Source organism: Peromyscus maniculatus, chromosome 16, assembly GCF_049852395.1.
Source record: "Peromyscus maniculatus bairdii isolate BWxNUB_F1_BW_parent chromosome 16, HU_Pman_BW_mat_3.1, whole genome shotgun sequence".
Classification (NCBI taxonomy): Eukaryota; Metazoa; Chordata; class Mammalia; order Rodentia; family Cricetidae; genus Peromyscus; species Peromyscus maniculatus.
This window is the reverse complement of record NC_134867.1, coordinates 59,725,173-59,746,901: the sequence shown is the minus strand read 5'-3', so window position 1 is coordinate 59,746,901 and position 21,729 is coordinate 59,725,173. Positions and strand designations below refer to the sequence as shown.

Here is a 21,729-nt window from a genome sequence, read left to right as displayed (position 1 = left end):
AGAGTCGGGAGATGAGAGAACCAGAACTCAAGGAATACCAGTATTGGAGGGATGGGTGTTTTCCACACAAGTGCAAAGACCTGAGTTCAGATCCCCAGCACCCATGTCAATGCCGGGTAGGTATAGCAGCACACCTGTGGTTTCAGAGCTTGGAAGGCGGAGTGGGGGTCCCTGGAGCACGATGGCTAGATGAACTAGACCTTTTGTCAAGGTCTGGGTTCTGGTATTCTGCCTCATCGAGCAAGGTGAAGAGCAATGGAGGGAGCCAGCCTCAGGCTTCCACCTACAGGCACATGTGCCCACATGTGCACACACATGTGCCGCCCCCCACACACATGTGCCCACACATGTGCCCACACACACACACATGTACATGTGCCCACACAAGTGCACACCCACATCTATACATGTGCCCACACACATGCAAACTCACATCTACACATGTGCAAAAAGAAAGAAGCAAATAAATCACCAGTCCTGGAGCAAACAGAGAAGCCAAAACAAAAAGAGCGAGCTGTACAGGAAGGGGGTTTTGGGTGTAGATGCAGGGATGGTGGCCACAAGTGGGTTCTGATCAATCTCCATCTCCATGAAACCTCCAACAGTTACTTCCCAGGCTTGGAGGCCCCATCAGTAAACCTGTGGCTGCATCTCTGTAGGTCAGGAAACACCAGGCTCTGTGGTAGCTTCCTGTCCCAGGCATTCCCACAGTCAGGCCCCAGGGACTGTCCAAACGTCACATGACCACAGATAACCCTTATGTGTGCTTCCAACAAGCTGTAGAATGAGCCCAAAGCCCACACATCTCAGCTTGGGTTGAGCCAGTGTCTCCTCCCCTGGTGTTCCCAGGAAAGCCTGGACCACCCACTTATCCCACTTTCAAGCTGTCCAGGTTCCTACCTCCTCCCAAGTCCACACCTCTTTGCTCCCCTGCCCAAGCGCAGGCAATAGCAGCCCCTAGAACTTTTCATGGGCAGCTAGAAAAATAGTCCTACAGCATCCCAGGGCTTGGCTGCTGCTGAGCAGACCACACTCTGGGTCTCTACCCCCTCTAACCAAGGAGTCGCTATGGCCCTCTCCACATGGCCCTTCGATAGAAAGATCCAGCCCAGGTCTCACCAGACCCTACCTTTCCCAGAGCAGAAAGCCACCAAGGCTTCCAGCCCTTAACCCTTTAACCCAGCCCTTCTAGCTTCCAGCATGGCTAGCTGCCCATCCTCCTCCATCCCCACCTCCATTACCCTGATCACTGCTCTGAACACTTCAAGACACGGGCCCCTGGAGACTACTTAGATGGGCTGCCTGAGCCTGCTAGGTCAGGACATAGGGCCCTTGCTTAGAGCGGCACCCTAGGACTTGTGGGGGTTCTTAAGCCTGCTAGGTCAAGTTCAAACCGTTCAGTTTCTGCATTCTGACCTCAGAAGCCTATGTCATTTTTCAGCATAAAATATATTTTAAAAAAAACATACAACATGGTATAATCAACGTGCAATATATTTTATTATTTATAATATATAGTTATATAATATTTCAACTGTGTATCACATGATATTTAATATATATGTGTGTATATACCAGATATATCCTTGCTTCCTTCCATGATGATTTGCAGTTCTCACCTCTGTCCTTTGACCGGAGTTCTCAGGCCCACACAAGGTCTGGGGCCTGCCCAGAGGCCCACCCCTCCTCGTGGTGACACAAGCCACATGTTCAGCTGCACCCTGCTTAGCAGCTCACTCACTGCTGTTGAGGTTAGGAGTCTCTAGGAGGCCTCAAGGCGTCCCGGACACAGGCTGGCTGCAAATCAGCACTTAAGGAAGGACAGAGCCTCGTGTGCTCTGCACAGCGGCCTTGGCATCCTAGGTCGATCCAACGGAACCTCCTCCCTGAGCAAGATGCACCCAGAAACTCAACTGTGTGTATTGGCAGTGGGGAGGCAGCAAGGTACCCCTCCCCTCCCCTTATACCCTAGGTGCATACCCGAATCTCCAAGATGGCTGATCTCCCAGAACAAGAATGCGAAGGCCATGAAGATAATTAAGCACATTGCTAAGAAAAACGGAAAACCAATGCCAGTGTCTTTTCAGGTGAGTTGAGGCCTCGGGTGTCAACTGGGGGATAGTGAGAAGGGAGGGTATGGAAAACATGTCATGTGTGCTAGCCATCCCACCGGAGAGGCACGGGACCCACCCCTTTGCAATTTTTGGCCACACTGTAGGAAAATACAATAGACTATTTTGTACACAAGATTTGTGTTCCCTGGGAGAATAAACAAGACAGCAACCGTCAGACTCAAAAATAAACCAGATTTTTTAAAATAAGTCAGTGAGGAGCTGTTTCTATTAAGGTCTTGCTGGTCGCTCCACCAGCAAATGTGCTGTCTCCCGCATGCCCAGCTTCCCAGGTCAGATTCTAGGTCCACAAGGCAGAGTTCCGAACACAAATCATTTCCTAGAATTGGAAGAATTGCGGATGCAGCCATCTGGTGTGTGCTTCAGATTTTGACCTTAGTAGGTCTCATCACTCTGAACTCAACCCTTTTCATCTGATGGGGCTGGGAAGGAGAAATGGACTGTGTTAGAAAAGTGTGTCAAGGGTTGAGATGTAGCTCAACTGGTAGAGCGCTTGCCTAGCACGCATGAAGCCCCGGGTTCAATTCCCAGAGCTGCATGAAAGCTTTGGTGTGCGTGCCTATAACTCCAGCACTTTGGAGGTGGTGGAGGCCAGAGGCTCAGCAGTTGAGGTCATCCTTGGCTACATAGTGAGTTCAAGGCTAGCCTACTCAGAGACTCCATTTCAAAAGAAAATAAATGAAAATTATGTCAATATAAGAGTAAAAAAATTCTGAATGAGAATGTGACATGGGTTAACTGTAAGATTTTGACACTTACATGACTTTGGATTGAAGAGGCTTGGCGATTGTGTATGGGGGGTTGGGGGAGGTTAGACCTGAGATTTGATGTCAGTAATCATCTTTGATCCCTCGTCTACTTTACTTAATGAGGCAAGGTCACTCAATCAAACCTAGAGCTCACTGATAAGGCTAGTCTTGTTAGCCAACTTGCTCTGGGAATCACAGGCCAGCGGCCACACCCGGCCAGCATTTAGATGGGTTCTGGGGATCTGAGCTCAGTCCTCATGCTTGGACAATAAGTGCTTTCACTGCCGCGCTGTCTCTTCAGCCTCCCAGTACTATGTTCCTCCTGAGCTCCAAGTGATGGTGGTGCTGGTCTCAGTGTCAAGGGCTCAGACCTGAGCTTCCTTCCTATTGGTCCAGAGGAACCACTCAGGACCGCAGAGCTGGGTCTCTGTGGTCCCCCAGCGTACCTTACAAATCACATGCTGTGAGCAACCTAACTACTCTATGTCCCAGAGTGCAACAGAGTGAAAAATAGACCCTAACTTCTAGGGTAAAGATTAAATAAGACAGTGTGCTCTATGGCCAACATAGAACTGAGTCCATGATGGATGCTCACTATTAGATATGGCTGCTGCTCTCCTTAGGACCCAGAGACCCCCTTCTAACAGAAAACATCCTTCTTGCTCTTAGAGCCTGAGAGCAGATGAGGATGCGGGCGAGAAGCTGAACCCTTCATTCCTGGACTTGGTCAGAACCCCTCAGATAAGGAAACATACTTTGATCTTGATGTACAACTGGTAAGACATTCCTTTGCTTTCCCTTAAAATTCCTCTACATCCCTGCAACCACAGTCACCCACATTAAAGAGAGGAAGAAACACACCTCAAATTATCACCTCTCCCCAGATTAGCATCAACAGCAGATGCTGGTGTGCAGCTCACGGAGAGCAGGTTTGCCTGATAACATTTTCTTCAGACACTTGTGAATCTTGGCTTGGAATCGGACAGAATTTCCAACCACTTACAAAGTGGTGCTCGACACGCTTCTGTTGTTTTGTGCTATGGATGTATGTGGCATGACGACTATAAAAGTATTTGTCAGTTCTGAAAAATATTGAAGATGCCCTTTGTCCTGCAGCATCAAACACTCAATATTTAATTATTTACATGAAAATAAATGTGGGGCTGGAGAGATGGCTCAGTGGTTAAAAAGCACTTGTGGCTCTTGCAGGGGACCTGGGTTTGGTTCCCAGCACCACACTGTGGTTCACACCACCTGTAACTCCATTTCCAAGAGTTTGGTCCTCACCTCCTGGCCTCCATGGGTACCGGGCATGCACACAGTGCACTCAAATGCAGGCTTTTAAAGCACCCATACACACAAACTGAAAATAAATAAATATTTTTAAAAATAAGCATGTTTTATACATATCACTAATATACAAATTTGCTTTCATCTTAATAAATGGTAAAGTTACACAGAGACCAAAGAATTATTTTAAAATACATTTTTATGATTATCAGTAAATCGTGGCTTTGTATGCCTATTTTATATTCCCATATACCCAGAGTGTCATAAAAATTTCTTGGGTGAAAAGCAGTTGGGGTGTAAAAACATTGCAGGAGCCATGGCTGTGACCCAGCAACCAATGTTTGTTTGTTTGTTTGTTTGTTTGTTTGAACTCTTCAAGTGATTCTAATATATAATCCAAAATGAGAAATATTAGTATAGATTATTAGACCCTGAGTGCAGAGCTCCACAGATGTACAGAGCCAGTGAGGAAAGCCTTCTTCCTCCCTCCTTGTCCCTGGAGGGGAAAATAAACAAACAGAAACACCCCCCCCCCAGGGCTGTATGAAGAATTCAGCACTGACTTCACTGTGGTGGTATTATGTTCCCCAAAATATTGTGCACGCTAATAAACTTATCTGCGGTCAGAGACAGAACAGCCACAATATTAAACAGAGGATAGGCAGTGGTAGCACATGCCTTTAATCCTAGCATTCCAGAGGCAGAAATCCCTCTGGATCTCTGTGTGTTCAAAGCCACATTGGAAACAGCCAGGCATGGTGACACATGCCTTTAGTCCCAGGAAGTGAGCCTTTAATCCCAGGGAGTGATGGCAAAAACTGAAAGATACATAAGGCATGAAGATCAGGAACTAGAAGCATTTGGCTGGTTAAGCTTTCAGGCTTCTAGCAGCACAGTTCAGCTGAGATTCATTCAGATGAGGACTCAGAGGCTTCCAGTCTGAGGAAACAGGACCAGCTGAGGAATTGGCAAGGTGAGGTAGCTGTGGCTGGTTCTGTCTCTCTGATCTTCCAGCATTCACCCCAATAACTGGCCTCAGGTTTGATTTAATTAATAAGACCTTTTAAGACTCATGCTACACTTCACAACGCAGGGACCAGGGCTTTTCAGGGCTGGCTGTGCACAGACACCCTTAGAGTCGTGCATGCCAGTGTGGGGGCCTCCATGCTGAGGAACCTCCCCCACAGTGAGCGCTGCCCTCACACTGGCTGCAGAAAGTCCTGCCCTCACTAGCAAAAGCCACATTCGTCACAGGACTGCGTGGCACGGGCAGTTTGACCTTTGGCCACACTCTCCTTTCCCTCTGAATACTTAACCTTGCCCGTCAGCCTCAGATTTTTCCATTAGTTTAAGTTAACAAAATTAGAAACATTCTCAGAAGGCTCGTTGCACCAGGCCAGGGGAGAAACTATTGAGAAGGGAGGCTACATACATTGGGTCTTTGGGTTCATGAAATCTGAATTAAGTAGTCAGGTCTTTACTTCCAAAGTGCTTTAGAAGACCACAAAGAGGCTGGGAGGAGGAGGCTCAGAGGGTAAGCCGCCACGCAAGCATGAGGACCTGGGTTCGGATCCCCAGTGCCACATAAAAAGCCGGATCTGAAGGTGTGTACCTCGTACTGGGAAGGTGAAGACAGAAGGATCTCTGGGGCTGGATGGACAGACAGCCTAGAAAACCAGGGTCTCCAGACTCAGTGAGAGAGGGTCTATCTCAAAATACGAAGTAGAGAGAAATGTATCGACTTCTGGCCTCTACATTTGCCTTCACACACACAGGAATACTTACACACACACACACACACACACACACACACACACACACACACGCAAATAATAGATACATATAAGCAAAGAGAAAAAGATGGACAGCCATGAACCACTGGCTATGATTCCACTAAATTACTCCATCATCAAGACCTCTCAGCTTCTCACTGGACCAGTGAATGGGATGCTCCCCCAACTGTTTCCAGGTTTCTGCCTCTCATGTCCCACCAGCCACGGTAAAGCAGTGGGTATAAGGACAGTGGCACAGCTGGGATGGCCGAGAAAACGCCACAGGCAAAGGTCCCCCACCACCGCCAGCTCCTCATCTGCCCCTGGTCCTCTCCCGGCAGCAGTGTGAGCCCGGCGCTCAGCCTGACCATGGCTCTCCTCTTTGCTCAGGTTCACCAGCTCTGTTCTCTACCAGGGCCTCATCATGCACATGGGCCTCGCGGGAGGCAACATCTACCTGGATTTCTTCTACTCTGCCCTGGTGGAATTCCCGGCTGCCTTCCTCATCATCCTGACCATAGACAGGGTTGGCCGTCGCTATCCCTGGGCTGCGTCAAATATGGTGGCAGGAGCGGCCTGTCTGGCTTCGGTTTTTATCCCTGATGGTAGGTTCAGAGAGCAGAGGGGTTTGAAGAACTCGGGCCTAGCACCAAAGCTTTGCTCTAGAACATTCTAGCACCTCCCTTGACCTCTGTCCAATCCTGCACTGTAAATGAGAAAGTTCCCATGCCATCAGTAATTGCGTTATGTCTTTCTTCACAAAATGTTTCTTTGGGAAAAGGGACAAAAGCCCGTGAAACAATGCTTTTAGCGACCCAGAACTTCATTTGAGGCTGTTGTAGACCAGCAATCATTTACAATGTGCCCAGGCTTCGCTTTACTGGTTAACTGGGGCAACCTCTCTGATAGTATCCGGCATCCTCATACTATCATTAAGAGCTGAGGTATAAAGATACAAAACTCTTAGAGGCAGAACTGTGGAGACAATAGAAAGATCAGGACTGTCCAGGAGTGGGGGGGGGGTGGAGGTAAGGGGTAGAGGACTTTCAGGGCAGGTAACACTCTGTGTGACATAATGGCAGGGACATGCATTGTGCCTGTGTCCAGCCCTACTTAGAGTAGCTCCTTGGGTCAGCGATGGATTCTGGGTGACCGTGATTTATCAGTGCAGACTCATCAGCTGTCATAGATGTCATCTACCCTGAGAGGAACATTGAGGATGGAGGAGGCCGGACGCATGAGGGAGGGGAACTGTGGGAAATCTGTACTTTGTCCACTTTGCTAGGCACCTATGCTACACTTAAGTTTACTTTAAGATTTTTATGTATATGTATATTTTATGTGTGTCTGTATGCATATAGATGCAGAAGAGGGTGTCTGGTCCCCTGGAGCTAGAGTTGCAGGCAGTTGTGAGAGGCCTGATGTGGGTGCAGAGAACCAACCCTGGGTCCTTTGTAAGAGCAGCAAGTGTTCTTAGCCAGCAAGCCATCTCTTCAGGGCCACATTTAAAAAAAGAGAGAAAGAGAGAGACTATTTGTGCTGGCTAGATGGCTCCATGGGTGAAACACACTTCCTGTGCTAGCATGGGGACCAGAATTCAGATCCTCAGAACCCACATACATGTCAGCAGGCTTGGACTCATCTCAGCACTTAGGAGGCAAAGATGTAGAATCCCTAGAGTAAGCTGGCTAGCTAGACTATCTGAATGGGTCACCTCTGGGTTCAAGGGAACAATTCTGCCTTGTTATACGAGGCATAGGAAGACACATAACCTCAACATCTGATGCACATGCACATGCATGCACGTGCACACACAGAATGTTAGTACTGCCTCTACAGTTCGCACATCCAGATCGGCAGAGGTTGCTACATTTATCATCTCACATCTGTAGAGAACGATCCTTGCTTCCCTATCTCATTCTGCAATGTGGATTTTGTCCTCACAAACCCTCTCTGGAGCAGTGTTTGAGGACAAGCAACCATGTGCAGAGTGGATGACTGCTGGGTTTCCCCTCTCAGATCTACAGTGGCTGAAAATCACCATTGCATGCATGGGTAGAATGGGCATCACCATGGCCTACGAAATGGTCTGCCTGGTCAACGCTGAGCTGTACCCCACATACATCAGGTGAGTGGGGACACTTGGGTTCGGGCTGGACAGCCTTACTTCTCAAAGCACAGGGGGGAACAGGGGGGCGTTCAAAGGCAGCAGCCAGCAGTTCACACTCAGTGTCTCGGAAGCCACAGGACACAGGAGCAAGACCACCATGTAGAGAGTGACCAGAGCAGATGAGTGGATCTGTGGAAAGCATAGATATGACATGGGTAGGCCCATGATGGAGGGAAATGTGAACACTACTCTCTCTCCAGCCTGAAGGCTTACAGCAAACAAAAACAACAGACCATGGGTGAGATTATGCACACATGTCATTTCTACCCATTGAAATGCACAGAATCAATGTTGGTTTGGTTTTTTTTTTTTTCTGTTCTAGGACAGCTAATGGTTTGGGGAAGGCAATTATCTAGGAGAACAGTGAGAGGTAACTACTGCCCCATAAGAAGTTAAAGAATTAAATCAGTTTTCTGTGCTTTAGGAATCTCGGCGTCCTTGTCTGCTCGTCCATGTGTGACATTGGTGGCATCATCACACCTTTCCTGGTCTACCGGCTCACCGACATCTGGCTGGAGTTCCCACTGGTAGTGTTCGGTGAGAAATCTCCATAGGTTTAATTACTAGTGATCGGCAATAGGACTAGTATTATTTTAATGCTTCCATGTCAGTCCTACCACTGAGCTAGGGGACTGGTAACTTAGGAGCATGAATTGAAGGTGGATGAAGCGGAAAGACGTTTCCCTGAAGCACCCCAGCTCCCTCTCCAGTGATGGCCATCCCTCTCAGGTCTGGAAAAGAATGAACCCTTGTGTCTCCATTCCCAGGGCACTCTTACTTCCCTGCTTCAAAGGCAGTCTGTGAAATTTCAAAGCGCAGATAATACAGGATTCACAGCTAATAAAATGTGTCAGCAGGATGGAGCCCATATGTTGATTCTCACCCCGCCCCTACCTTTCCCCAGCAGAGTTCAGGATGAGGCATGACGCAACCCCTCTGCTACTGCCAGGGGAGCTAGGAGCTAATAGCGATTAATTGCCCAGTTGCGTCCTAGCCTCCCCCACCCACATGCCCTTGCTAGTGGGTAGAGTATGCCAGCCTCTACCAACTGCTGATCACAAAATCTGAAAGGGTCCGAGGGACCCTGGGCACCCCCATCCAGTCACTGTGTGCTGCCCTTTGCCCAGCTGCAGACTGTCCGGCAGCTGCTTGCCTGTGTGTGCCTGCAGGGATAACTGGATTCAGACCCAGACTTACGTTCCCCTGCTTGGGGTACCTGAAGTGCCCCAGGGTACCATTTCAGACTGCTTTCAGATCCACTGAGGCGATTTTAGGCTTAATTAAAACCGCCCTTTTCCCGGGGCACAGCACCCTGACTTTTCCCCTGGACTCTGTGGCAGATGGACCCAATACTACTTTTTTGGAGTTGCATGTTGCCCCCTCCACTTACCCTGGGTTGTTCCTTCCCTCACCTTGTGCTCAAGGGATTTGTGAAGGGGGGGCGAGTTTTCCATGCTGGAAGACCTGCCAATGCAAGTTTCAAGCTGTTGCTATAACTTCCCATCAAAACAGACCCAGCGAATTCCTCCACATCCCATCATAGTATCAAGATAGCCAACACTGATTGCACACAGGCTTTTTACCCTGAGATAACCAGAGCTACCAGGCCCACTGACGGGAGGCACGTGCCCCAAATCTCTGACTCCCAAGCACAGGCTGAGGGGGCCTGTCCCAGAGCCTCCCTCCTCCTCAGGAAGTGCACAACTGTTCCTCTCCAGGTAGGAGTTAGAGATGCCTGATCCTTGGTAGGTGGTGGCTGAGGGGTCAGCAGGACATTTCTGGACAGCCAATAGGGGCTCCATGTTTCTGCAACCACTACTTAGCATGTCTAAGAAAAGTCTAGGCCCATATGAAGTAGTGCAGACCCTTGTCGCACCTCACCTTCCCCTGGAGGACACAGAGGACAGAGCTGTGTTTCCAAGATCATAGCAAACCTAAAGGCAGTCCCACATTTACCTCTGCTAGGGTTTTGTCATCTTTTGCCCATCTATAACCTGGTAGCAGGAAGATAACTAAGATTCTAACATCTTTCCTCTCTCGCCCTCTCCCTCTCTCTTTCTCGCTCACTCTCTCTCTCTTTCTCTCCTTTTTCTTCTTCATCTAAGAAGCCTAAAAACACTGGCAAAGAGCCAGCCCACTGGAGGGCTCAGTGGCACAGCATTTGCTTGGCATGAGCAAAGCCCTGGTTCCATCCACAACAGCAGGACAAAACAGATAAAGATCACAGGGGAAGTGGGTAATGCCGCCCTGGTTAGCGAGGCTGATCCTTGCGTGGATAAAATGATAATCTGTGATCTGCTATTCACTAGACTACACCCTCTTTAGAGACTTGGAGCTAGAGTGGTGTGTGGGGTACTCCTGTGACCCCAGCACTTGGGGAAGCAGGTGCAGAAGGATCTGGGCCACTGGTCTAGTTTCATTTCTGTTGCCGGGACAAAATACACTGACAAAAAGTAGCAATGGGAAGAAAGGGGCTGATGCTAGCTTAGAATTCTAGGTCACCATCCACAGTGCAGGGGAGTCAAGGTAGTAACTCCAAGCATCTTGTCACACATCCACAGGCAGTCAGGAGCGGAGACAAAGGGATGCTTGCTTACGCTCACATGAGTTTTCCAACTTTTATACAACTGAGAACCCCCTGCTTAAGGAATGGTACCACCAACAGTGGGCTGGTCTTCCCACATCAATTAAGACAATCCCCCATAGACACACCACAGGCCAACCCAGTGTAGACAAACCCTCACTGAGCATCTCTTCCCTGATTCTAGGCTATGTCAGGATGACAGTTAAAGCTACCTGTCACATCTAGGTAGAGAAAAGCCCGTAAAGGGAGGGGACTCACCTTCAGCTGAAGTAGCTGAGTCTGGCTGGCATTTGTTACTCATTACAGCATGGATCACGCTGGAGGTCTGAGAGATTCAGAGAAGTTACTTATTCTCAGTCACATCGACAGTTCATACCATGGTTATGTGAGGTAGATGGTGTCACTTGGCAAAGGACAAAAAGTCAGAGCACTCTCAGGACTTGCCCAGGTCCTCAGACCAGCCAGGAGTCAGAGCTGGACCCAGATGCCCAGCACTGGGCTTTTGCTTGAGCTCAATGCCCATGGTACCATTTCTGCTGTATCTAAAGAGAAATAGCATCCAGCATGCATTTCTCTGAAACCCCAAACTAGTGAAGAACTGGCACCCCATTTCCTATACTCTGTCACAGAAAAAAATCAAAACACATATTGGAGTTATTATATACCTCCGATATGAATTTAAAGAAAACAAAAATATTAATATGGCTGTCATTAAAAATTATAACTAGAGACTGAAACAAAAACAAAAACAGGCGAGTGGCCATGTGCAGCCAAACATGCTACCCCTGAGTTGGGCCCACATTAGTTTCTGTGCTGGGGACTGAACCGGAGGCCTTGTACATGCTAAGCAAGTCCTCTACCACTTAGCTACACCCAGAGGGGTTGAGACTGTTCTAGATTCCTTTATGTTGCTGTGATAAAAAACTCTCTTACCAAAAGCAATGTAGGGGAGGAACGGGTTTACACTTCTAGGTCACAGTCCACCACTGAGGGAAGTCAGGGCAGGAACTCTGCTTCCGGGCTCATTCTCCGGCTTCCTTGATACCTTAGCCCAGGTCCACCTGCTTAGGAATGGTACCATCCACAGCAGACTGGGCCCTCCTCCATCAATTATCAATCAAGAAAATCTCTCACAGATGTAGCCACAGGCCAATCTGATGTGGGCAATTACTCAAATGAGGTCCCTGCTTCTTCTTCTTCTTCTTCTTCTTCTTCTTCTTCTTCTTCTTCTTCTTCTTCTTCTTCTTCTTCTTCTTCTTCTCCTTCTTCTTCTCTGGAGCTGAGGACTGAACCCAGGGCCTTGCGCTTGCTAGGCAAGCGCTCTACCACTGAGCTAAATTCCCAACCCCAGAGGTCCTGTCTTCTAACCAAGGGACTCAATGAGCGTTCAGTGGTTAGGGGTACTGGCTGCTCTTGCAGAGGGCCTAGATTTAGATCCCAGCAGCCAGATAGCTACTAACATATGCCAGAGAATCCAATGCTCTCTTCTGGGCTCAGCAGCACTGTACCATGGGGTACACAGACATATATGCAGGCAAAATACCCATACACATAAAATAAAATGTTTAATGTTTTAATTAGCACAGAGACAGCCTCATTAGGTAGGTCATACTGCCCTTGAATTCACAATCTTTCTACCTTAGTCTCCTAGATGCTACAATTACCGGGGAGAACCACTGTATTCTCGGCTCCAAACATCTGAACTTGAACTAAACTTGAACTCACAGCATTTAGCTTAGTAGAAAGCACCCTAACCCACTGGGCCATCTTGCCAGTCCTGATGCAATCACTCTTGTTAGCTAGCAATGGTCCGAGTTTCTGACCTGTTCCCAATGCCGAGTGCTTTCTGTTGGCAGAGTTGTGTTCTTCTTCATATGGTTAAGTTTTTTCAGAGTTATTTTCTAACTCTGAATTTTCTCAACACTGCGGCGATGTCCTGTGGCCTGGAATAAACCTTGACTCAAAATGTTAAGTATTTCATTTCCCTAAAAGGAATTGTAACCCAATGGCACTTGGCATTAGGTACATTACTTATGATGGAAAACAGGGTGTTGAAAGTTGGCAAAGGAGTCTATAAATAAGAACGGGAAAACATACCCCCAGCCCCCGAAAGGGAGAGGGAAACAAGAGAAACCCCAATTACAGAGACTACCTTTCTGGTTCTTGATGCAATCCACATCTGTGTCGCAGCTGTGGTTGGCCTCGTTGCTGGGGGACTTGTGTTGTTGCTACCTGAGACCAAAGGGAAGGCTCTGCCTGAGACCATTGAGGACGCCGAGAACATGCAGAGGTAGGTATTTGGGCTTCCTGAATGAACTCCTCCATAGACGGTTAGACAAGTCTATATTCAACTGGGGAGAAAGAGTAGGTTGAACCCAGATCTCATATCATGTGATCAAGGCAAGCTACATCAAAGCATTAAAAGTCAAAAAGAGACAAGAAGTAGTGAAAACACCATAGGAAGATTGGTTATAGTTCACACCTTTATAATAGGTAAGGTCTGTCTAAACGTGATGAAAGAGAGGGAGAGAAGGAAGGGAGGGAGGGAGGGGAAGGAGGGAGGAAGGAAGGAAGGAAGGAAGGAAGGAAGGAAGGAAGGAAGGAAGGAAGGAAGGAAGGAGAGAGAAAGGAGGGAGGGAAGGAAGGAGAAAGAAAAGAAAAGAAGGGGCTGGAGAGATGGCTCAGAGGTTAAGAGCACTGCTTGTTCTTCCAAAGGTCCTGAGTTCAATTCCCAGCAACCACATGGAGGCTCACAACCATCTGTAATGAGATCTGGTGCCCTCTTCTGGCCTGCAGGGATATGTGCAGGCAGAACACTGTATACATAATAAATAAATAAATTAAAAAAAAATTAAAAAAAAAAAAAGAAAGAAAAGAAAAGAAAAAAGGAAAGAAAAGTCTAGGGCCTATAGGAGAAAGATTAGTCTGTCTGCATTCATGAATTTGAAGTTGAGTTGAAACACTGCCATCACTGGTAGACCTGGGCAAAGTGTTTCGTACTATACAAAGGGCTGGCTTTCTGAACATAAATTGAGAGCTCTAACAATGCTACAAGAACAGCTGCCCAAAAGCAGGAAAAAGGAAGGGGCTGGGGCAGCTGACTCAGCAGAAAGGTAAGTCCCACCACCTCCTTTACAACCGGAACAATGTGGACCACACGGCACAGGCACTCCTCTGGGTCATCAGAGATCCAGCTGCCTGGAACACACTGTGCTGGGGAAGAATATGCAGGGCCCAGCAGTGCCCACGTGACTACGAACCATGCACTGAAACCTCCATGACAGCCCAACCATAGAAACAGGGTGATACCTGTCTGATTTTACCCAGTCACCACCTCTTGAAATTTATGTGTGAAATGTGTGGCTAGGACTAATTGTTAAAGCATCTAATTTAAAGGATTAGAAGCAACCTAAATACCCTTCAGTTGGGAATCCAGTTGAATAAATTATTACAAGCCATATGATAAATAAGCACTATATAGCCACTTTAAAAAAAAATGAGCCAGCTTTATATCCACTGATAAGAAAAGTTCTCAAAAAATGCATTGTTCTTGGGGAAAAAAAACAAAACACGGAAAAGTATTAATTCTATCATTTGGTTAAAAACAACATAAATACATAGACATACAAATATAAAATAGTAGTAAAAATAAAAGGACAAGATTATAGAAATATTCAAGGAGTCTCCCTTTTCTGCATTTTTAATTCCATCCTTTCAATAACGTATGGTTGCTCAGTTTCCATTAGAGTTTAGAAATATTAAATGGAAAATTCCAGAAAGAAGAAATTCTTATCTATAAATGGTTTTATGTTGCACACTTCTCTGAGTGACATGACAAGATCTTGCATGTGTGTCCCTATTACACTCATGACAAGAATCTTCCCTTTGCCTGGTGTATCCACACTGTATATGCTACCCACCCAGGAGGCCAAGAGCAGACATCTCAGTTACCTGTTGGACTGCCAAGGCATCACTGTATTTGTGTTCACACATCCTTTTCTCACTTGATCGTGACCCAGAGTACAAGAGCAGTGATAACTGACAGCTCAGACATGCCGAAGAGAAACTTTATGCAAAGGGCTTTCTTTGGACAGAAAGGCAAAAGCTGTCAACTTGATAAAGACTGAGAAAACTCTATCGGTTCTGTGTGTGACACACCTGGTACTAAGGCAGCATGCGGCTGAAGCCCAGGGGTGGAGGCTTTTCCTGGAACTGCTGTTGAGAACACAGGCCTCAACTGTCATGTCATGTGCCAGCAGCCATGGGACACCGAGTTCTTTTTCTGGCCACACGATCTTTTCTTTTTTTCTTTCTTTCTTTCTTTCTTTCTTTCTTTCTTTCTTTCTTTCTTTCTTTCTTTCTTTCTTTCTTTCTTTCTTTCTTTCTTTCTTTCTTTCTTCCTTCCTTCCTTCCTTCCTTCCTTCCTTCCTTCCTTCCTTCCTTCCTTCCTTTCTCCCTTCCTTCCTACCTTGCTTTTTTTCTTTCTTTATTATTTATCTATTTATTTATTTTTCTATTATCAGCTTGATACAGTATAGATTCTGATCCTAATAGTGAAATGTTTCGTTGAGGCTTGCCGAGTAATTGAGTAAAACCAAAACTTATTCTAAGCCACAGTCATCCTAGGGTCCCCCCTGCTATGTAGCCTCCTTGGTTCTGTGGGTTGCCGTTTGATTGTTCTTTGCTTTATATCTAGTCTCCACTTATGAGTGAGTACATACCATGTTTATCCTTCTGAGTCTGGGTTACCTCACTCAGGATGATTTTTTTTCTAGTTCCATACATTTGCCTGCAAATTTCATGTGTCATGTTTTTCTCTGCTGAGTAGTACTCCATTGTGTATATGTGCCACATTTTCTTAATCTATTCTTCCATTGACGGGCATCTGGGTTGTTTCCAGGTGCTGGCTATGACGAAGAGTGCTGCTCTGAATATAGTTGAGCATGTATCTTTGTGGTATGACTGAGCATGATCTTTTCTAAAGTGACAATGACACAAAAGCCAAACTCCCATGATTTGTAAAAAAAGACAGATGTGGGAACCCAGAACAGGCATTTCATCTTGTTGGCAGTTTGTGGAGCTGAATGATGGCTCTGCTGCTGTCACTGTCAATGTTGGTATTGTTACTGTCACTGTCACTGTTGGTGTTGCTGCTGTCAATGTTACTATTGCTGCTGTCAGTGTTGTTGTTGCTGCTGTCACTGTTATTTTTACCACTGTCGCTATTACTGTTCTTGCTGCTACTGTCACTTTTGCAGCTGTCACTGTCACTGTTGCTGTTTCTGCTGTCACTGTTGTTGTTGCTGCTGCTGCTGTCACAGTTACTGTTGTTGCTACTACTGTCATTATTGATGTTGATGTTGTTGTTACTGTTGCTGCTGTCACTGTTGCTGTTACTGTTTTTGCTGCTGTTGCTGTTGTTACTGTTCTTGCTGCTGTTACTGTTCTTGCTGCTGTCACTGTTGCTGCTGTTACTGTTCTTGCTGCAGTCACTGTTGCTGCTGTTACTGTTTTTGCTGCTGTTACTGTTGCTGCTGTCACTGTTCTTGTTGCTGCTATTACTGTTCTTGCTGCAGTCACTGTTGCTGCTGTCACTGTTCTTGCTGCTTTCACTGTTGCTGCTGATACTGTTTTTGCTGTTGTCACTGTTCTTGCTGTTGTTGTTACTGTTGCTGCTGTTACTGTTTGCTGCTGTTACTGTTCTTGTTGCTGCAGTCACTTGCTGCTGTTACTGTTCTTGCTGCTGCTGTTACTGTAGCTGTTGTTACTGTTGCTGCTGTCACTGTTGCTGCTGTCACTGTTGTTGCTGTCACTTTTGATGTTGTTACTGTTGCTGCTGTCACTGTTCTTGCTGCTGCTGTCACTGTTGCTGCTGTTACTGTTCTTGCTGCTGCTACTGTTCTTGTTGCCACTGTTACTGTTGCTGCTGTTACTGTTCTTGCTGCTGTCACTGTTGCTGTTGTTACTGTTGCTATTCTTACTGGTCTTGCTGTTGTTGTTACTGTTGCTGCAGTCACTGTTGCTGCTGTTACTGTTCTTGTTGCTGCTGTTACTGTTCTTGCTGCTGCAGTCACTGTTGCTGCTGTTACTGTTCTTGCTGCTGTCACTGTTGCTGCTGTTACTGTTCTTGCTGCTGTCACTGTTGCTGTTGTTACTGTTGCTATTCTTACTGGTCTTGCTGTTGTTGTTACTGTTGCTGCAGTCACTGTTGCTGCTGTTACTGTTCTTGTTGCTGCTGTTACTGTTCTTGCTGCTGCAGTCACTGTTGCTGCTGTTACTGTTCTTGCTGCTGTCACTGTTGTTGTTGTTGTTGGCACTGTTGCTGTTACTGTTCCTGCTGCTGCAGTCACTGTTGTTGCTGTTACTGTTCTTGCTATTGTTGTTACTGTTGCTGCTGTTACTGTTCTTGCTGCTGCAGTCACTGTTACTGCTGTCACTGTTGCTGCTCTTACAGTTGCTGCTGCTGTCACTGCTGCTGCTGTTACTGTTTTTGCTGTTGTTACTGTTGCTGCTGTTACTGTTCTTGTTGCTGCTGTTACTGTTCTTGCTGCAGTCACTGTTGCTGCTGTCACTGTTCTTACTGTTGTCACTGTTGCTGCTGTTACTGTTTTTGCTGTTGTTACTGTTGCTGCTGTCACTGTTCTTGCTGCTGCTGTCACTGTTGCTGCTGTTACTGTTCTTGCTGTTGTTGTTACTGTTGCTGCTGTTACTGTTCTTGTTGCTATTGTTACTGTTCTTGCTGCTGCAGTCAATGTTACTGCTGTCTCTGTTGCTGCTGTTACTGTTCTTGTTGCTGTCACTGTTGCTGCTGTTGCTGTTCTTGCTGCTGTCACTGTTGCTGCTGCTACTGTTCTTGCTGCTGTTACTGTTCTTGTTGCTGTCACTGTTGCTGTTGCTACTGTTGCTGCTGTTACTGTTCTTGTTGCTGTCACTGTTGCTGCTGCTACTGTTCTTGCTGCCACTATTACTGTTGCTGCTGTTACTGTTCTTGTTGCTGTCACTGTTGCTGTTGTTACTGTTACTGTTCTTGTTGCTGCTGTCACTGTTGCTGCTGTCACTGTTGCTGCTGTCACTGTTCTTGCTGCTGCTGTCACTGTTGCTGCTGTTACTGTTCTTGCTGCTGCAGTCACTGTTGCTGCTGTTACTGTTCTTGCTGTTGTTACTGTTGCTGCTGTTACTGTTCTTGTTGCTACTGTTACTGTTCTTGCTGCTGCAGTCACTGTTACTGCTGTCTCTGTTGCTGCTGTTACTGTTCTTGTTACTGCTGTCACTGTTGCTGCTATTACTGTTTTTGCTGCTGCTGTCACTGTTGCTGCTGTTACTGTTCTTGCTGCTGCAGTCACTGTTGCTGCTGCTACTGTTCTTGTTGCTGTTGTCACTGTTGCTGCTGTTACTGTTCTTGTTGCTGCTGTCACTGTTGCTGCTGTTACTGTTCTTGTTGCTGTCACTGTTGCTGTTGTCACTGTTGCTGCTGTTACTGTTTTTGCTGCTGCTGTCACTGTTACTGCTGTCACTGTTTTTGCTGCTGCTGTCACTATTGCTGCTGTCACTGTTCTTGCTGCTGCTGTCACTGTTGCTGCTGTCACTGTTTTTGCTGCTGCTGTCACTATTGCTGCTGTCACTGTTCTTGCTGCTGCTGTCACTGTTGCTGCTGTTACTGTTCTTGCTGTTGTTGTTACTGTTGCTGCTGTTACTGTTCTTGTTGCTACTGTTACTGTTCTTGCTGCTGCAGTCACTGTTACTGCTGTCTCTGTTGCTGCTGTTACTGTTCTTGTTGCCACTGTTACTGTTGCTGCTGTTACTGTTCTTGTTACTGTCACTGTTGCTGTTGTCACTGTTGCTGTTGTTACTGTTCTTGCTGCTGCTATCACTGTTGCTGCTGCTACTGTTCTTGCTGCTGCTATCACTGTTGCTGCTGCTACTGTTCTTGCTGCTGTCACTGTTGCTGCTGTTACTCTTCTTGTTGCAGTCACTGTTGCTGCTGTTACTGTTCTTGTTGCTGCTGTCACTGTTGCTGCTCTTATTCTTCTTGTTGCTGTCACTGTTCCTGCTGTTACTGTTCTTGCTGCTGTTGTTACTGTTGCTGCTGTTACTCTTCTTGTTGCTGTTACTGTTCTTGCTGCTGTTGTTATTGCTGCTACCATTATTGATGCTGCTGTTTTGGTTGCAGTTACTGTTGTGATTATTGCTGCTGTTCCTGTTGCAGTTTCTGTTGACAATAATATATTTGTTGCTATTATTTTCCCCTTTGTTGTTCTGGCTGCTCTCCATGCTGTTGCTATTGTTGCTGCTGCTGCTGTCACTCATGTGGATGCTGCTTCTACTGCTGCTGAAGCTGCTGTGACATGTGCAGTGGCTGTTGTCTATAAGGTTGTTCTCACTGTCCCCGCTGTTATTGCTGCTGGGCCTGTGGTCATTAGTAGTGCTGCTGTTGCCGTCCCTGCCTTTGCTGTGGTCATTCCGGCTGTCACTGTGACTGCTGTTGTTGTTGATGCTGCTCCTTGTCCTGTTAGTAGTGCTGCTGTTGCCGTCCCTGCCTTTGCTGTGGTCATTCCAGCTGTCACTGTGACTGCCGTTGTTGTTGATGCTGCTCCTCGTCCTGTTCACGCCACCGTCCATTCTGTTGCTGTTATTGCTACTGCTGCTACCATTGTCAGGGCTGGGATTGTTGCCGTTGCTTCGGCTGTTGGCGCTGCCACTGCTGTTACTGTTGGCGGTGCTGGTGTTGTCACGGTTGTTATTGTTGCCATTATCGCTGCTGCTACTGCTGCTGCTGCTGCTGCAGCTGTCGCTTCTGTGATCTTGGCCGCTCCTCCTGCTGTCGTTTCCACTATTGCCACTGCTGCTGTCGTCTTCGGTGGTGACACTGCTCTCAGTGTAGTTGTTGATGTTGCTGCTGTGGTGGTTACTGCTGTTATTGCTGCTACTGTTGCTGTCTATGCTGGGGCTGACACTGCTGCTCTCGGTGCTGTTATTAATACCACTGTTGACATTGGTACTTCTCTCAATGGTGTTGTTATTACTACTGTCGATGCTGGTACTGCTGTTGACACTGTTGCTGCTGCTGCTGCTGCCGCTGTTCATGCTCCCACCACCTTTGCTACTGCTGTCCCTGGTGCTCTGTGGTTGGGCCTGGAGACTCTGGGAACTCGGTATATTTGCTTGTCCCCCCACCTGGAGCCTGGGAGGCCTGCGGCGGTGCTGCTGGGTGATCTGATGAGATTCTGTTATCCACATCTCAGATGGGACTGGTCTAGAAACTGAGACCATGTGGGGCAACAGTGGGGGAAGCTGGGGAACTGGGGCAGCCCACACCGGATTCAGTATGAACAGGACCATGTGCAAAGGGCAGGGCTGGGAGCAGCAGAGGAAGGAGAGTAGCCCTGCTCCGAGGACCACCAGCAGCATCCACAGATCCATAGAGAAGACAGTAAGAAAACTCACCAACTGAGCAATGTTCTAGTCACGGTCTTCGCTCATCGAAGAGTGCAAAGAAACCTGGGGAAAATAATTTCTTAAATTCTGTGTGAGAACCAATCAAGGTCTCTGGATTTTTGCAATCATTATCTTTAGCAGGTGTAGAGTTATATTTAACCTTCAACTAGATTCTCTGTTATGGAGGAAGGTGAAACACCAGGAGGGGGATGGAGGAACACCCTCTCCCTTGAGTTAGTTACCTGTTTTCTTTGTGAAAACCATCACTCAGAAGACAGCACAAGTGTGATCTTGGACAAATCCAACACTTGACGCTTGTTTTGTTTATTTATTGCCCACTTGATGAGTCTGTTCAGCTCCTCATAACTTCTTTCCCACTGGTCTAATTTGATTTCCTATTGCAGGCCAAGAAAAAAGAAAGAGAAGAGAATTTACCTACAAGGCAAGAAAGCAGGTCTTCAGCTAAGCTAAAGAGAAAGAGTGTGGTCAGTGCTGGACCAGAGGCAGAGCTCTTCCCACACCACAAACCCACACCACCCAACTACACTTACCCTTGGACTTCACCAGCGGGGAGCCGTAGCCCTCACAGTTCATTGCGCTCACGTTTCAGACTCTCCTACCAGCCAGGGTCCTCCACCTCACCCTCTCTCAGCAGTCCCAGGAAAATGGCCATTGCTTTACTGAATTTGTTTTTTCACCTTTACATTTCTTTATCTGGTTTCTTTCTCCATATGACATCAAACCAAAATACCCAAGGGAGCTGTGGGTCAGAACAAGCAAATATTAAAAAAAAAAAAAGATCTGAAAAACAATAAACATGAGAGAAGAAATTTTATTTTTTAAGAAATAAAAAAACTCAAGGCAATACCACAGGATGTACATCAGGAACTTGGAACAGGGTCTGTCAGGATCATAAATGTGATGAAATTTCAAAATATGTTCTTTACTATGCAGATCACACTTCGAAAAACGCCCAAACAAAAGAATGAGACGCTAAGTTGAGCAATCACCGAGTCTGCCTGTGTTTACAGTAGATGACCACAGATACATTCTTTCTGTAAACGAGCTGATAGAGAATGCAGTAAGGAGCATTCCTGGCATTACTGAATCAGCCGTGACAATATTTTTCAGTTTGGTAAAACTTTCCTCAAGATTAATGGGCCTTAAAAATGGCATTAGTATGCCGGGCGGTGGTGGCGCACGCCTTTAATCCCAGCACTCGGGAGGCAGAGGCAGGCGGATCTCTGTGAGTTCGAGGCCAGCCTGGGCTACCAAGTGAGCTCCAGGAAAGGCGCAAAGCTACACAGAGAAACCCTGCCTCGAAAAACCAAAAAAAAAAAAAAAAAAAAAAAAAAATGGCATTAGTAGAGCTGGGCGTGGTGACGCACACCTTTAACCCTAACACTTGGGAGGCAGAGGCAGGAGGATCTCTGTGAGTTCGAGGCCAGCCTGGTTTACAGAGCGAGATCCAGGACAGCCAGGGCTACACAGAAAAACAAAAAACAAAAGCAAAAATCAAAAACAAAAACCCAGCATTAGTATCTTACAAAAGCCATATAGTAAATACATTTTTTAAAGACAAATACCAGGCCTGTTG

The 21,729-nt window shown here is 46.8% G+C and overlaps 1 protein-coding gene across 2 annotated transcripts in view; it reads left to right on the top strand.

Annotated features, from left to right (window-relative positions):
- The window catches only part of Slc22a2 (solute carrier family 22 member 2), a 39,516-nt gene extending 18,448 nt beyond the window's left edge, over positions 1-21,068 (top strand). Inside the window, exons 5-12 of one of the 2 annotated variants that reach the window (XM_015996743.3) lie at positions 1,973-2,087; positions 3,551-3,657; positions 6,334-6,548; positions 7,963-8,071; positions 8,538-8,650; positions 12,888-12,987; positions 14,625-14,631; positions 20,543-21,068. In XM_015996743.3, coding sequence (XP_015852229.2) covers positions 1,973-2,087; positions 3,551-3,657; positions 6,334-6,548; positions 7,963-8,071; positions 8,538-8,650; positions 12,888-12,987; positions 14,625-14,631; positions 20,543-20,947 — 1,171 coding nt within the window. In that variant the 3' untranslated portion in view covers positions 20,948-21,068. Of the gene's footprint in view, positions 1-1,972; positions 2,088-3,550; positions 3,658-6,333; positions 6,549-7,962; positions 8,072-8,537; positions 8,651-12,887; positions 12,988-14,624; positions 14,632-20,536 lie in introns of both variants that reach the window. The other variant, XM_006978100.4, reaches the window with a different exon arrangement.
- Positions 21,069-21,729: the final 661 nt, after the last annotated feature.